The 16,458-nt window shown below is 45.6% G+C and overlaps 1 protein-coding gene across 1 annotated transcript in view; it reads left to right on the top strand.

Annotated features, from left to right (window-relative positions):
- Positions 1 to 16,458, top strand: part of LOC108545198 (uncharacterized) — a 305,629-nt gene that overhangs the window by 112,308 nt on the left and 176,863 nt on the right. The window contains exon 2 of the mRNA XM_017896695.1: positions 3,666 to 3,823. Within this exon, the coding sequence (XP_017752184.1) occupies positions 3,736 to 3,823 (88 nt within the window). The 5' untranslated portion in view covers positions 3,666 to 3,735. The remainder of the gene's footprint in view (positions 1 to 3,665; positions 3,824 to 16,458) is intronic.

Below are 16,458 nucleotides of genomic sequence, written 5' to 3'. Positions count from 1 at the left end.
TTACAGGCCGGCGTTCGTTACGCGAAACGAGCGATCGCGGCCGTTAATCGGGGGAGAATTTTATTACATTTTAACTGGAGCGACGACGACAACGGAGAAATTGCAAGGACAATTACCCGTCGCTGGGATATAACAAACGGCTCGGCGAATATTCCGAGCTAATTACCGTTTAATTAATACACGCGAATCACCGCGTCGCGAGTCTAACGAGAAGTAACGTGTGCGGAAGGGATGAGAATGGGCGACGAATGCTCGCACGGAGCACCGGGTATAATACGTTTTTGCGTCACGCGATCTCCAAGAGCCCTGCAACCCTTTTACCCCTATTGCGTCACTTTCGACTTAACCGATTTAGAACGATATAAAATTACCGTGCCGCCGGTGGTCGAAATTAAAGTCAAACGCAACGAAAGTTTCCCGGGTCTTTGTCTCGGAAATAGAATTGAAGGGAACGGAAATGTGACGAATATTGCCGTTAAACGTGCTAATTACGCGGAGCAGAAAATTGCCAGTATTTATTGTAACTCGAACATTCGCTTCTCCTTCAGACTGATATTTTTATTCCGCTTCGCATAGTGAAGTGGAGTTCCGATTATACGGAATTAATCGGCACAATTTGCCTCGACTATGCTTCAGCAATTGTCGCGAATTTTATTACCACATCGCGAAAAAAGTTGTTCAACCAACCTCAGGGATCCTATCGGCTAACTTCGTCGACTGGCGAGTCCCGAGTAACCACTTTCTCCCGCCATTTTAATTTCCGCCATCTTGAGCCACGCTAATCCGTATATTTTATCCTCGAGATCCTCGAGAACACCGATCTTTATTTATTTTCGTAATGTTCCTCGTTGTTATGCGTTAACGAAAATGCAAATGGACGATGCACCCCTGTTACCTGTATTTTTCACCCCTCCGATTTATAATTGATCGGTCGCGCTACTATATTACTGCAGTGACCAACGTTCGTACCCTCACCAATAAATGGATTCCTACTTGAAGGAGGTTCGAGGATTTTCTCGCAAGTCCTTGGCGAATCCTCGACTTTTCATAAATAGAAGTTCCTATGGTACCTGAGTACCCCCTGTCTAAAGCAGGACCTGCTAGAAAGAAAATGTACATTATTGTACCTAGTTTTTAGCGCATTAAACTGTGGGGACACATCCCAGATGCGGAAAACGAAGATTCCTTCTAAATATTTTCGACTCCTTGGAGACATCGAGGGTTCCGGGTCAATGGGGGCCAGGTTTATGCCTTTACGACCAGGGTCCCATGACTCGCGGACGCAGGAACCACCTCGACGCCTAATGAGCGGCGAAAAAGAGTCAGTTCATTTACGATTCTTCAGCGACACGGGTCTTTCCCAAAAAGCTAGCCTTCTGTTTTCCGCATCTGGCCCCCCGCACATAATAAAGTCCTACTAAGGAAACGTAGTGTTATTTTCACTCGATCCCTCTCGTCCTCCACCTTCAAAACATGTTAAATTGGAAAATCGCTAGGAAGCCTCACTGACGAGCCCACTAGCAGGCCCAGGACGAAACGCTTGCCTTCCTTGCATCCATCTTTCACCTGCTTACCTTATCATAGCACAACGACCAAGGGGATAACAAACGGCAGCAACATAGGAACCACATAGTCATCATCGCAACCCCACATTACTATATCATCCATGTCTACGTTTGACATAATTCCTGATCATCGTATTCTTCATGCCCATCGCCTGGTGCACAGCTATAATCCTATTATCGGTGCATTAATCGGGGGTGTGTTTCAGGGGATAATTCGATCATGTTTCATGCTTCATGCGTTAGATGGACCACTTAGCTCGTTCACAATCGCAGAAACGATTGATCGATAAGAAAGAGCTAGCCTTTTGATATCCCACGTGGGAACTTGGAATAACGGCGTTGGCCGTTTACGGCGACGATTGTATCGCGAGACGCTTTATCCCAGGCAAGGTAACAAATTTCGACGCCTTAATGAACGCGGATTAAATGTTCCGGGCTCATTAACCCGGCGAATGGGCGCGAAAGGCGGAGGAAAGGAGGGGGCCCTAGGATATTGCCGGCTGGAAAAGAATTACACGGGTAATCACCCCGCGGCCGGGATAATTGCGATTGACGAACGGGGCAAAGGGTTAGGCTAGGTCGCATCGTTGGGGAAAGCACGTAATAGGGCGAAATTTGTTTCGATAACTTGGCCCCGTTAGGCGAAAAACCGCCCCGGGGTGCTTATCGTCGCGGGATCTACCGAAGAACGACTGCGATTTCGAGGGGGGTAATGGGCAATTGCTCGTCGCAATAGGGATAGTGTGTGCGAAACGAAGTGAACGGTATCCTATTCGGAATGCCTGGGTTTTTGGAAATCACCCTTTGTAATCTTCGGAGGAGCTGGCTCAATCGAACCTCGTTTGATACTTTCACTGCCACGCTATTTTTGTATAATACACTCAAGGGGACACGATAAAATTCCCATTACTCTCACGACACAATGATAAATTATCAAACAATATCGCGTAAAAAGTATGGTGCAAGTTATTAACCCCTTCCCGTACAATGACGAGTCTGACTCGTGATGAAGATTTTGGTCCAAACATGAATATCACGAGTTAGACTCGTGAACAGAATATTTTTCTAAATATTGTAATGACAGTTTCAAAACTAAATATTGTTACGAGATCATATCCAGCCGGTATTCGACCAAGAAGAGCGGATCGTAACTTCAGTGCAGAAGAATCCAGCACCTTCCAGAATGTTCGGTTTAAATAACAATCAGCTATTGATTATAAAAGGAACGTCTTCCATGGAAGTTCATAGAGTGCTGTTAACCTTTTCAGTAGGAAAAATCTGTTGTGAAATTTTAGAATTCTTCGGCAATTCAGCGATCGAACTTGAGGAATAAGAATTGCACTCGCGATTTGTAAGAATATGTTTTGAAACTGTCATCTATTATAAAATATAATACATTTATAATATTTATAAAAGGAAAAAGGATTAGAGTTTACTTCCACAACAGCAGGATCACGTAATGTATCACACACTATATCACACGTCTTTACATTTCGGCTCATATTGCGACTGTTTTTGAGAACATCAGGCTGGTCTGTTTACCGCCGACCATTTGGCACGGGAAGGGATTAATATCGTCTGTTCAAAGTTCTCTATCTATTTACGTTCTTCGAATTTTCAAAAAATGGTTAGAATTAAACAAATGTAAATTTAAAGAATTGGTATCATTGGACATTGACCGGATATTGACCACCATGGCTCTAATCAGGAGGCAAGCGCCGGTCACTGATGACCACTATGGCAGTCATCGTGTTAGATATCCCGTTGAGGGGTGTGTGCGCGTTCGCGACGCTGGAGATTTCGCTGTTGGATGGGACAATGGAGACGGGAGACGATGCACGATCGACGTGTCGGGGTTAAAACTTTGGATAACGAGTGTAACCGTAACTTGGACTCGTCTGGAATTACGCCAGAGGGTGTTACGTGGTCCCAGACGTAGTAAACATGCCGGGTCTCGCATCGTCACGTAGCTGCGCGAGACTTTTATATCGTAATTGCTTGATTCCGGAGGACACGTGATCCGCTTAAATCGCGAGACGAGTGGCTGGACGAATTCTAGCAGACAATTTCTTATCATTCGTGCTTCTTTTCTTTTTCCAGGCTGGCTGTGATGAGGGAAGCCGGTTAAAGGACCCTGTGTCGCGCAGGCGCCGGTAGGAGTACAGGAAAGATGCTGCCTTCCTCGAGAGCTTTATTAAGCCCGCTGCTGCTTCTAATCATCGCTGGAAGCACCGGTGCCTTCAACTCCCGACAAGGAGGTAAGAAAACTCCGTTGGAAGATGTTTTGTCCTGAAAGGCAACAACGACGACGACGACGGCGTCGACGTTCCATGTCCTTCGTCAATTTTCAGAAAGTTTTCCCAGGCAAATCTGGTTAAGTCGTTGACCGAGTTTCCCAGCGGACTCTCGTTTCCACGAGCTGCTCCTCGGTTCTCCTCTCGCTCGAATTCTAGTCGTTTAACCGTTCCCGGTGTCGTTGAACGCTCGTGAGAGTCCGAGCTCCGGATGCCTGGAACGAAGATCGAGAACCTGTTGGATGACGACCCAGTTAGTCCTGTTTTTAAATTATGTAAGCCGAAAGGACGGCTGTCGGGCCAAGTTCGGAGAATAATGGCTCTCTCCGACTCCCTGTTGCGTTAACCCTAGGCAACGGCCTGTTATCGCCTACTCCCGCGATAAATATTTGTGCAACCAAGTTTCCGCTTTTAGTCCAGAGACTGTCTTCCTTTCCACTCTCCTCTACGCCGCGTTTGCTTTAAATCTCCTTCCCGTTAACAGCGCGAGCAGGTATCGAGTTTGGTTACGTTCGGAGGATGACACGGGCAATGTTCGCGTTCAATTTCTCCTGTACGAATTTTCTGCAACTTTCTGCAATTCTCCAAGTGCCGACCAGTCGATCGGACCAGTCGCGTCGATGCTGTGTAAATTATACAATCTACGCGTGATCGAAACACGGTCAAGATGAAATCACGGTTTCGTCATCGACGGGTATTATGAATTACGAGGTGTCAGTTTATGACATCGATGTTCGTTGAATCACGCTGAAGAATCGGGACACCAGACACGCAATAAATATGTCTACTGACGGTCACAGCAGTTTGGACCCCAAGGTCCTCGCCCTCATCCTTTGACACTACCTGATTTGACAGACACTTGACGAACGTGCCACCAAAGCTTGCCATAACCTGCCCACACCAACTAAGACTTAGACTAACTAAGATTAAGACTAAATCTCCTTTTCTGGTTTCAAAATTCATCCATCTGCTTCATAAGATAGGTAACCAATAGAATGACTCTACGAAGACGTGTCTAGGTGACGTAGGAAATCGCTCTATCTCGACTAGGCAATTAAGAACAGTGTTTCGAAGATCACGTGCACACGGTCTCGTCGCAAAATTGGCGAGAGTTATGAAAATAGGGACGTAAAAATGGCGTGGGTTCTCAAGAATCGGTCAACTTTTAGTCACAGACATGTCCGAGCTATTAACAACCGCGACATAGTTTGTACCAGAGTGTTTCGGGGTTTCTTAAGCCCAGGTAAATCCAGCGACAAGTTCGGGACGTCATAGAGCCAGCTCTATTTTAATTCGGCGCCACTTGCTCGGAGCAAAGTAGAATGCGGCGGTCGCATAACCGTTTCATAACCGATCCGCGAGGCAACGGTGGCGGAGGCTTAACGCAAACTGGCGCCATTTCTCGGAATTACCGAGTGCGGCCCGGCTTCTGAATTTACACGACCTTATTTCGGAAACGCTCGCGCGACGCGTGCCTGCGCGCTGATAAAGTACGAAGCGAGTGCCCGCTAGTGCTCGATGCACTACCACGCAGCGTTTCCGCTTCCGGCCGTGCCTTCTTCCACCTTCTCGCCTGGTCCCCTGGTCTTTTTGCGTGACCGGCGTTATCCTCCGTCTCTACGGTCGTTTGTCCGCGTTTCCCTTTGCTTGCCCTCGCAGAGAGAACGTCTCTTAGTGACCATTTCCTAGATTAAGGTCACCTGCAAAGCAAATAGTTGTTAGAGGAACCAGGGACTCGCGGAACGTTCAACTTCCGCTATATGTACGCGTATGCTTCTGCGAAACTATTTACGCGCGAAACACCGTCGGAGATACCGAAGAGATACTGCTCTCGCGACCGGGAATTTCTCTCACCTCCTGGCAACCTCTCTGTTTTCCTACTTTTCCCTCTACGGCTACCTCTGTCTCCGTTTCTCCTGGTCCCCGTTAATTTTCGAAGAGAGGAGGAAATATATTTCCCGCGTACCTCGGCAGAATTATCTCGATCATTTTCGAAAAGTACAGAAGTAAATCTGAAACGGGTAGTTCTAGCTCTCTTGCGATCCTAACACTGCTACTCTCGCGTTCAGAGTTTCACAGTAATGGTAGTAAGGCCCATTTACACAGGTGCGACAGTGTTACTGAGATGTGGCTTAGTCTAAATTAGTAGAGCTTGACTAAGTTAGAGTTGAAGTGAACAGTTCTGACGTGCGACTGAGTTCATTGTCATGGGTTTGTCTTCACTGCTTTAGGTTTGAGAATTTAGATTTTAGAATTTCTTGATCGTGATGCTTGGCTCCTGTCTCGATAGTTTTATAAATTCGTATGTCTTCTGTTGGTTGTCAGTAATATTGGGGTGTGTATTAACTTGGATGTCTTTCAACGATGGTAGATATTTAAGCAAATTAGGTTCTTATATCTATCGTTTCAAGGATGACGATGAAGAATTAAACCTTGCTAAGGTTCACCTAAGTTATATCCAGGTAACGAGTGTCTATGAGCCTAGCCATAGCCCAGCAATGACATAAAACAGAAAACAGTCCCCGTCTTAACTTGGGATGTTTGGTTCCAGGGCCGTACCAATCCCCTTCAGGGTAGTTCTAGGGTTACCTGTAAAAATTTGTGCTTAGAAGATGTGTATGTATCTATATCAATAGCAATTCGAGAAAATTTGCTTGTTTTCTTGGGATTTTGAGGAGAACCCTCTGTGCGACTCCTGTCTCGATAGTTTTATAAATTCGTATGTCTTCTGTTGGTTGTCAGTAATATTGGGGTGTGTATTAACTTGGATGTCTTTCAACGATGGTAGATATTTAAGCAAATTAGTTTCTTATATCCATCGTTTCAAGGATGACGATGAAGGATTAACCCTTGCTAAGGTTCAGCCAAGTTATATCCAGGTAACGAGTGTCTATGAGCCTAGCCATAGTCCAGTAATGACATAAAACAGAAAACAGTCCCCGTCTTAACTTGGGATGTTTGGTTCCAGGGCCGTAGCAACCCCTTTCAGGGTAGTTCTAGGGTTACCTGTAAAAATTTGTGCTTAGTGGATGTATATGTATCTATATCAATAGCAATTCGAGAAAATTTGCTTGTTTTCTTGGGATTTTGAGGAGAACCCTCTGTGCGATTCCTGTCTCGATAGTTTTATAAATTCGTATGTCTTCTGTTGGTTGTCAGTAATATTGGGGTGAGTATTAACTTGGATGTCTTTCAACGATGGTAGATATTTAAGCAAATTAGGTTCTTATATCCATCGTTTCAAGGATGACGATGAAGGATTAACCCTTGCTAAGGTTCACCCAAGTTATATCCAGGTAACGAGTGTCTATGAGCCTAGCCATAGCCCAGCAATGACATAAAACAGAAAACAGTTCCCGTCTTAACTTGGGATGTTTGGTTCCAGGGCCGTAGCAATCCCCTTCAGGGTAGTTCTAGGGTTACCTGTAAAAATTTGTGCTTAGAGGATGTGTATGTATCTATATCAATAGCAATTCGAGAAAATTTGGCGCACGCTCTAACGTAGGTACACTTAGGTATAATTTAATCGTATAACGACTGTAGCTTTGTTAGCTTTCATGCTTTGCTCGGTGTAAAAGAATCAGGGAAGGCTAGACTCGTGGTCACAGTGAAAGGTCCAATTATCCGAAACGGTCGGTACGTATCGCTGAGAGACACTCTTGCCTATGAGCCGTCCGGACTGGCTTCTCCCGAGCTCGCTGCAATAAGTTGGCGACCCTCTACGAATGTTCGTTTCTATCTCGAGACGAATTAATTCTATCGTGCGCGTATAGGGGGCCGGAATTTGGATCGATCCTCGGTTCCATAACAGCATCGAATATCCTCATCGAGGCGGAGCATTCTCCGAGATAACCACTTAGACCGCGATCTAAAAAGAAATCCAGACTCCTCGATGAGAACTGTGATATTAGCTTCCAGCTTTCCTCTCGAGAGTCCGCGCGATGACCCCGGCCGCGTATCGTACACAAGCCGCGAGCAAGTTTCGTTATATTTCCCCTACCGGCGAGACCCTGCGCCACGTGTCCCCTCGCAGGTTCACGATTTTCTTTACAATTTTCTTTCCGATTCTCTTCACAATTTCCTTCACGGTCCTCTTCGCAACTTTCCTCTCGCAATCTTCCTCGCATCCGAGAACGTCAGCGCCACTTCTTTCAATCGCGACGCGCAATTCGTGGCGCTCGCGGATTACAGCTGCGGCCGCAAGCGTCGTCGGCTGGCTCGTTGAGATTTTATTTCCCTCGCCCGAGAACCACGCCACTATCGTAACCCTTTAGACTCTCCTAGGGATGGCAGTTGCAGCCGCCCATTGACCCAGATCCCGGCGGTGCGCGAGCGGAATTTCAGCGAGGCGCGAAAAAGCTTGCCAGCTCGGGGCCACGAGACCTCGACCCCCTCGCGAATTAAGGTCGCAGTCGACGTTCCTCAGCCCCGAATTCTTCCCCTTCGACTCTGCTCCGGGCGACTCGCGTTGATTGATCGGAATTTGCCTACTCGACGCCTCACTCGCGGCGAGTCTCCAGATATCGAGAGAACGATCGTCGCGATCTCGCGGCAAACGAGATTACACGATCGAATTTTAGCCTCGAACCCCATCGCGAGGGGCTGATCCGGTTAAGGCGATCGTAAAGGCCCGTGGTTTGCTCGTTAACGCGAAAGCCAATTGCATCGCGTACGAGACGTCTCGAGGCTCTTCCTATAACCTTTGGCAGGAATTTCGGTGTCAGAGACTGGGCTTGGGTCTTTATTTGTATCCGACGAGTTCTTACGTGGAAATTGGCGTGAATAATTGCCGCCCTTTCGTCGGAACACGGTGTAGACTCGAAATATATCTCGCGACTGAAAATTCCCGGGAGCTAACAATAAGATCGTCGTCGACATCTGCGAGTCCACGAGCCGCAAGACGAGCCACGTTTAATATAGAACCGACAATGAGTACCAGGAATAACCGTTCAGCGAGTCGTTGTTTCGAGAGCCGCGCTCGCGATCACTCCTGACACTTCTTTGGAAGCTTTTCGGCCCCGTTTCACCCTGTCCACTCTCGCCGTGTCTCTGCCAAATGGATGCACCGAGGGATAACGTGCGTGGAAATAACCCGATTTTCTTTGTCTCCGTGTGACGAGAGGAGCGACAAGACCACCGGGATCACGATTGGAGAGCCATTTCGCGCGTGTAATCGGGAGCACGGGTTATTGCATTGATTTTTTTCGTCCCTTCCCACCCTTTTGTTATAAATCTATCGGACGATACTGCAAAATAAATTCCCATTCAGCCACGGTTCCAGAGCCGGTCGCTCGTTACTGCATTTTTCAACCGTTGATGACTGTTAAATTACACAAGGGGTGAGATCGGTGATCGGTGAAGAGCTCGGAACGATGATAAATAAAACCGCGTATTGGCGAGTTATTTACTCTTTTCACTCCCGATCCTTTTTCGTGTCGCGCGTCCACTAATCGAGCACTTATGTCGTTACCGGTTCGCAGGCTGCCTGTCAGTCCAGCCGTTTGCGATTTAAGCTTCCCGCGTAAACTGCATTCGTTACTCGTTGTTCAACCCGGTTCGCAATAGCGTTTAGGCTGTTCAGTATCTGTAGATACGTAAAAATATTGAAATTGTAAGGGAGTCTACGATAGACGCAATATTGAACTCGACCATTGACAGCAACTTGAACGTGCACGAGGTTTACAGCTGTGATGGTGAATCTATGACGCGTTTATTTTCTTAATAAATAAATATATTAGAAATATATGTGTTTTTTAATAGAGCTACAAATAAATTGCAAAATTATGGATATTTCTCGACACGACACAGCACTCGAGATAAGCTAGGTTTTTCATGAATTTTGACACACCGAGTTTAAGAGGTTCGCCATCGCTGGTTTAGAGCTAGGTATGATAATAAGGTATAATAACGAGAGAGTGTCACTGTTGGACTGACTTTTATTACGAAGTAGAAGCCCTTTTATAGGTGAACGTATCTTAAAAGTGACATAGTGGTTCCGTGTGAATTCACGGGAGTGAGCGAGACACGCGTCTCTTCTTGCAGACGAAGTAAACAAGATAATTTTGGGCAGACAATTAGGACACGCGTATCTTCTTGGAAGTGACGCAATGTAGTGTCTTTCTAGTGGAGTTTCGGGAAGTCGTATGTTTTATCTGAGGTAAACAAGACAGGCTTGCTTCGCAACAGCTCGCAAGCCGTGTCGCGTTGAGTTGTCAGCAATGGACGGGCCCCGCGTGCAACCCCTAATCTTGCCAGCAAAAAACAACATTATCGGGATATCGTCGCGAATACTCGATCGTTTGCAGAGTAAGGGAAGATGGGAGGAAAAAGTGGGGAAGAAGGGAGAGGAAAATAGCGGGAAGAAGGATAGACAAAATCGGGAATAAGGGAGAAAAAGGGGGAAGAAGGGCAGAAAAAATAGGGAAGGAGGGAGACAAAATTCTGGAGGAAGGCAGGAAAGAAGCTGGAGGAAGGGTGGAACAAATTTGGAAGGAGGGAGACAAAAGGGGGAAGAAGAGCAGAAAAAATAGGGAAGGAGGGAGACAAAATTCTGGAGGAAGGCAGGAAAGAAGCTGGAGGAAGGGTGGAACAAATTTGGAAGGAGGGAGACAAAAGGGGGAAGAAGGGCAGAAAAAATCGGGAAGGAGGGAGACAAAATTCTGGAGGAAGGCAGAAAAGAAGCTGGAGGAAGGGAGGAAGGAAGCTGGGGGAAGGGTGGAACAAATTGGGAAGAAGGGAGACAAAAATCTGAAGGAAGGAAGGAAAAAAGCTGGAGGAAGAGTGGAAAAAATCGGGAAAAAGGGAAGGGAAGGGAAATATGAGGAAGAAGGGAAGGGAAAAATTGGGAAGAAGAGAAGGGAAATATCAGGAAGAAGGGAAGGGAAAAATTGGGAAGGAGGGAGGGAGGTAGAATTCTGGAAGAAGGGAAAGGAAAAATTGGGAGGAAGGGAAGGGAAATATCAGGAAGAAGGGAAAAGAAAAATTGGGAAGGAGGGAGGGAGGTAGAAAGCTGGAAGAAGGGAAAGGAAAAATTGAGAAGAAGGGAGGAAAAAAGCAGAAAGAAGGGAGGGAAAAATAAGGGGCAGAAGGGAGGAAAAAGGCAGAAAGAAGGGAGGGAAAAATAGCGGGAAGAACAGATGAAAAGGGAGGAAACGACGTAGTGAATAGGTCGCGAAACGATCCCCTCGAAACTCAGCGTCTGTCAGTCCAGGACTAATCAACGTCCCCATTTAAATTCAGGACAAACGAGTGGTTTCGATCCATAAACATAGACCGCGTCTGTTTCGCGTCTATTTCGCAGTTCAGAGATCCCTCGACTCCCGATGCAGCACCGAAAAATTGCGGAAAAGACACGAAAAATAGGTGCCTACTCTAGGACACCACGTGCGAAAAGGCAATAAGGCACCGTCGTGTTTCCGTTCATCGCGATAAACACCGCGATATCGTTCAACTCGTGGTAAATCCCGCTCTACAATGACGGATTAACGTAATTACCGGGAAAGGGGTTTGTGGGTCGATGAACCTGGCGAGCCGGTTCATCGCGACTAGCCCACGCCATTGCGTTCCTTCGACGAATTTGCTATCGTAGAAACACGTTGGAACAACTGCTTTACGCAAATAAAACGAAATATGGACCTATGCGCATGCAGCTATTGCAATATAGACTAAAAATGTCCCGCCATGCACTACGGTGCATCAGAAAGGTGGGACACTTTTAACCCTTTGCACTCGGCAATCTTTTCGTTACAGAAACATAGTAATTGGAAGACTTTGTGCGATAGCTACTGTGAACGTTAGCTGATCTATTCTACAGCCTATGAAATTCTATAGGTTCATAGGTTGGTTGAATAGACCTATTTATTGGTACAGTAGATGGCTATACTTACCAGTAGATTTGGTGCTACTGTGAACGTTAGCTGATCTATTCTACGGCCTATGAAAATTTTCAAAACGGTAAATGAGAAGTGCAAATTAATTGTAAGACGTAGAATTGGATAATTTCAAATTCGAGATATTAATTAACAAGGATCTTTAGATTCTGATTAACACTAGATTTACGGAACCCATCAATTTGACGGAAGGGTTACTCCAATTAACAGATTTAGTTAACTTATATTAAGACTGTTAATATAATATATAATTGTTTTTAAATCAAACTAATCGTTAAAAAAGAAGGCACGTGGTTTCCTTTACCTGTCACTTTGACAGGTGTCCTTAGAAATAGGTATACAAATAGCGTCCATAAACCTAGTATTAAATGGCGACTGCGAGTCGCCTCTCAAGTGCAAAGGGTTAATCCCAGCGTGCCCCAAAGAGTTGAACCCCGTTTACGCGAAAGAAAAGAGTACAATCAATTTCACGACTACCATGATCAAAAATAATTTTATTATTTTCCTCATCCTTATCGATATTCCGTTATTTCAAGAATCTTCCTTCACTCGTTATTTCTAACAATTTATTATACATTTCGTGCGCAACCGTCGAAAATTCGATTTGCACAGCTAAAAGAAATTTGATTTCGATATTTCGTAGAATTCATTACTCCGATCTCGATTCAGTCGAAACTGCGAGGTGAAAATTATTCCGGTTGACAGAGTCCGCGTTGACACACTGTACCGTGTGCACGATTTGAAAAATTCCCGTCGCTTGGGATTTCCCGAGAGCTAAATCCGTCACTGATCGAACGGAACGCGGGCTGATTGGAAAGGACCGCGATAGAGGACGGTATATAGATCCTAAACGGATGTACGTAAGATCTCAGGAGGACAAGATACCGGCGGTGTGAAACCGTTTAGAGCCGTGGGAGCGACTTTTGTCAATTTAAACCGTTTTAAGCAGCGAGAACTCGGGACGCGAAAGGCGACACAATGGAACGGGCCGAGGCTCGCAATTACCACGCTCGTTTACGTCGGTGCACGCTTTAATAAAGCGAAGTATAATCGCGACGTACTGCGGAAAGGGTAAACCCGGCGAGAAAGGAAAAAGAGAGAACGGAGCAAACGTGTCGGCTCGAGTCACAGAAGTGGCCTCGTTCGAAAAGGATTCGTAATTAAGCGGAGTACGACGCTTGTCCGCGCTTTGATCTCGACTCGCGACTTGCGAGACGCATCCTGTCGGGAGATCGCGTTTGTTCCCCGCGTAATTCCTTTTCACGCTTATTGTCTGTCCGCCGTTCAAAGCGTACTCGCTTAGCCGGCAAATTGGGCTAAATAGCTCAACTGCACGCGTTAAATCGCACACGTGTTTGCGCTATTTTTCTCTCCACCCGACAAAGATCCGTGATTAATATCCAGTTCATAGAGAGGAGGGTAGCTTTATCGCATAAACGCTTCGTCACATCGTTCTCATCCTTGCCAATAGATGGATTCTTATTTGACGGAGGTTCGCAAGTCCTCGGTACAAACCCTCCGTTTGCTATATATGTGGGGTTGCTAGCAGTGGATGGACTCTAGCAAGGGAATAATGAACAGCGACATTGGCTTTTAAGATGATGCCTGGTGCTTCGTTCGAATCTTCTTGTTGATTGTAGGAAGAATTCAGGCGAAGGTTTACGTCGTTTTAGGAACGTAAACTATTTTTTGCAGTTTTAAAATATAATTTAATTACGAGATATATTCACAAGAGTTTACAAGATGTCTTGGCGATAGTTAGCGATATGCGTTCTATCGTGGTGTCGTTCGTGTCGTTTTGATGTTTGTACTCTCCTGTCTTCTTGGTGTCGTGTTTTTTATATGTTCGTCTGTTGCTGTCATTGGCTGTCGAGATGTCTAAGTGGTGGGTGTGTTTTTTCTCCTATTGGCGGCGTGTTCGTTGGAGGGATGTGCATGAGGTTCGGAACTGGTAGGTGGAAGTGGAAGTTTAAACAAATTGTTAATTTGTTTTTAGGTTTGGGAAATTCTAATCTTTTTATGGGGGTTGACTCGGGGGGTCAGTTTCGGAGGTCGAGGTGTCCGCGAATCGTGGGACGCTGGTTATAAAGAGTAAACCATCGTCCCTTCGATTCGGGTGCCTTGTTCCTGAGGGTATGCATGGAAATAGGGATAAGGTAGAGGTCTGTCAAGGAGAGGCAAAGGTTTAATTAAATTCGGCTAATGGTGCGTTAGTTTATGAAAGTTGTTAGGATTGACTCTAATGGTGTTTTTGAGAGATTTGGAGATCCGGGAGCCGTGGGACGTTGGTCGTAAAGAGGTAACCGTTGTCTCCTCGACTCGGGCTTCTTTCTTCGGGGTGAGTGTATGGAGTGGTATACGAGGTCTGAGTTTTTCCTGATGGAGGTAGAAGTTCGAAGGATGCTAGTTAAATGTCTATTTGTTTACGAAGGATTCGCGTCTTTAGTGAGGATTGTAACGATCTGTGAATTGGGAATGAGTGTAGAGAATGAACACCTAGGATGCGTGCAGACGGATGGGTGACCATGTGCAAGGATGGTACGGATGAGATATTGTAGGATTTTTGGCTAAATTAATCCTATACAGACAGACGTCTGCGCGTCTAATAAACAACAACTCTCTTTTTGTAACAAAACAGGTTTTATTTAACCCATTCGAGATCGAAAATGGGCAAGCAATGAACGAAAATCTAAGAATGCATCCGAGTGTCTGAAGTACCTGGTCCACCAAAGACGAGGTTGCGTGGAAAATGAGTGATCAACGAAGAGAGCTTGTGTATGAAAAGAGAGAGTGTTAAACTTTAAATAAGGGTGCAAAGCATTATGCAAAATGCAGTATAGAACAAAGCGCATAAATTTATTTAATTGTTATATATACGATAATTATTAATTACACGTAATGGTTGACTTTTTTAAATCAAAAGGACGCACAAGAATGGCTCATTCGGGCAATCGCTACAAAATGTCATTATTCTTCTAGTTCTTTATACTAATCAAAAATTTTCGAACTGACTCACTGTTCCAGTCGAACTGATAAGCCATAAATGGTACACGGTGTGATAACTACTCTAAACAAGATAATTACTTACGGATTTATGATTTAATGACATATTGTGTGATAATATACCAATTTTTAGCCAAAACGACAAATGGCTTAGAGATCATGTGGGGCAAAAACGGCTTGGCACGGAACGTGTTAACACTTTGACCGCCATGTTGGTCATATATAACTGGTCATGGTTTCTCTTGTGACGTCACGGTGGTCATTGATGACCGGAGCGCTTGGACTACTTGCAATTGTAAAATTTGTAGGAAAATTGACAGTTAGTTGACTGTCAACCGTTACCAAGACGCCACCAGTGGTCACCCGTGACTGCCAATAAGATAAACGGTCCACTGGGTAAGAATTTTGTCTTCTGTCACCAATTTATTATTATTTTCCCATTATATGCTTGGAATAATAAAAATACTCCCGTGGCATTCTGAGCGAAACACGTGATTTCATCGTGACAGTCAAAGGAGTAAAGATCGAATACGATTAACACGCGTGAAATTTATGACACCTAATTGGGAAATTCAAGAATTAGATTTCCTTCTTCGAAATGTCACCTAGCTAGAAAATACGAAACGTTAGTTAACCACATCGCTGCTCTATCTTTACTGCCTTCCGACATATTTCTCCGCCATTTTGGCACTCGAAGATGCGATCGACTTGACACTTTGACTGCCACGTTGGTCGTATATAACCGGCCATAGTTTGTCCTGTGATACCATGGTGGTCATTGGTGACTGGAGCGCTTGGACTACTTGCAATTGTAAAATTTGTAGGAAAATTGACAGTTAGTTGACTGTCAACCGTTACCAAGACGCCACCAGTGGTCACCCGTGACTGCCAATAAGATAAACGGTCCACTGGGTAAGAATTTTGTCTTCTGTCACCAATTTATTATTATTTTCCCATTATATGCTTGGAATAATAAAAATACTCCCGTGGCATTCTGAGCGAAACACGTGATTTCAGCGTGACAGTCAAAGGGTTAATAAATCTCGATCAGATGGAAGAGAGCGGAATTTTAAAGCCACGAGTGACTCCTCGAGACACATCTGGCAGCCATGTTGGTGTTGCCTGAGAGGCCGGTGTTCCGGGAACTTGGCCGCGCAGTTGGTCGTCAGATAAAACTCGTCGAACCGAAGTCCCCGGACACGGCAAGTTCTCGCGCGAGTGTTGGCGCGATAAGGGTGGAGGGCGGCGAAAATTCGCCCGGGCTGCGAAGGCTGCGCGGGCCTGTTCCTCCTTTTATGCTTTAGTTCCAGCCTGATAAATTGTTTACTCGTCCGGGAAAAGTTTGAAAGTGACCTCGCTCTGCCTTGTCTCCTGGCGACATCATAATGACCGACGCGATGCTCTTTTTCCCTCTTGCCGGACGGCCACGGCCGTGCCGTTTGCTCCGGGAAACTCAGTTTTATGGAAAAGGAAGAAGAAATTCGCGGCGAAACTTTGTACCGCGAAAGGGGACCGTTAAGCAAATCCTCGGGCAGAACTGGGCCAATTTGCCGCGGTTATACATGGCCCCCTCTGGCTCGTGGATCGAAGCGTCTGTGACTCTACGGGCTGAAGACAAACGCGAGTGGCGAAAAAAGCAATCCGTTAGTTCCCAGCTTTACCCACTGTGTGATCAACCGAATCACCTGGATGGGATTCACCTTTTAC

The sequence above is a fragment of the Eufriesea mexicana genome, unplaced genomic scaffold (genome assembly GCF_001483705.2).
Source record: "Eufriesea mexicana isolate 0111107269 unplaced genomic scaffold, ASM148370v2 scaffold372, whole genome shotgun sequence".
NCBI lineage: Eukaryota > Metazoa > Arthropoda > Insecta > Hymenoptera > Apidae > Eufriesea > Eufriesea mexicana.
Note: the sequence above shows the minus strand (reverse complement) of the source record. Positions and strands in the feature narration are given on the sequence as shown.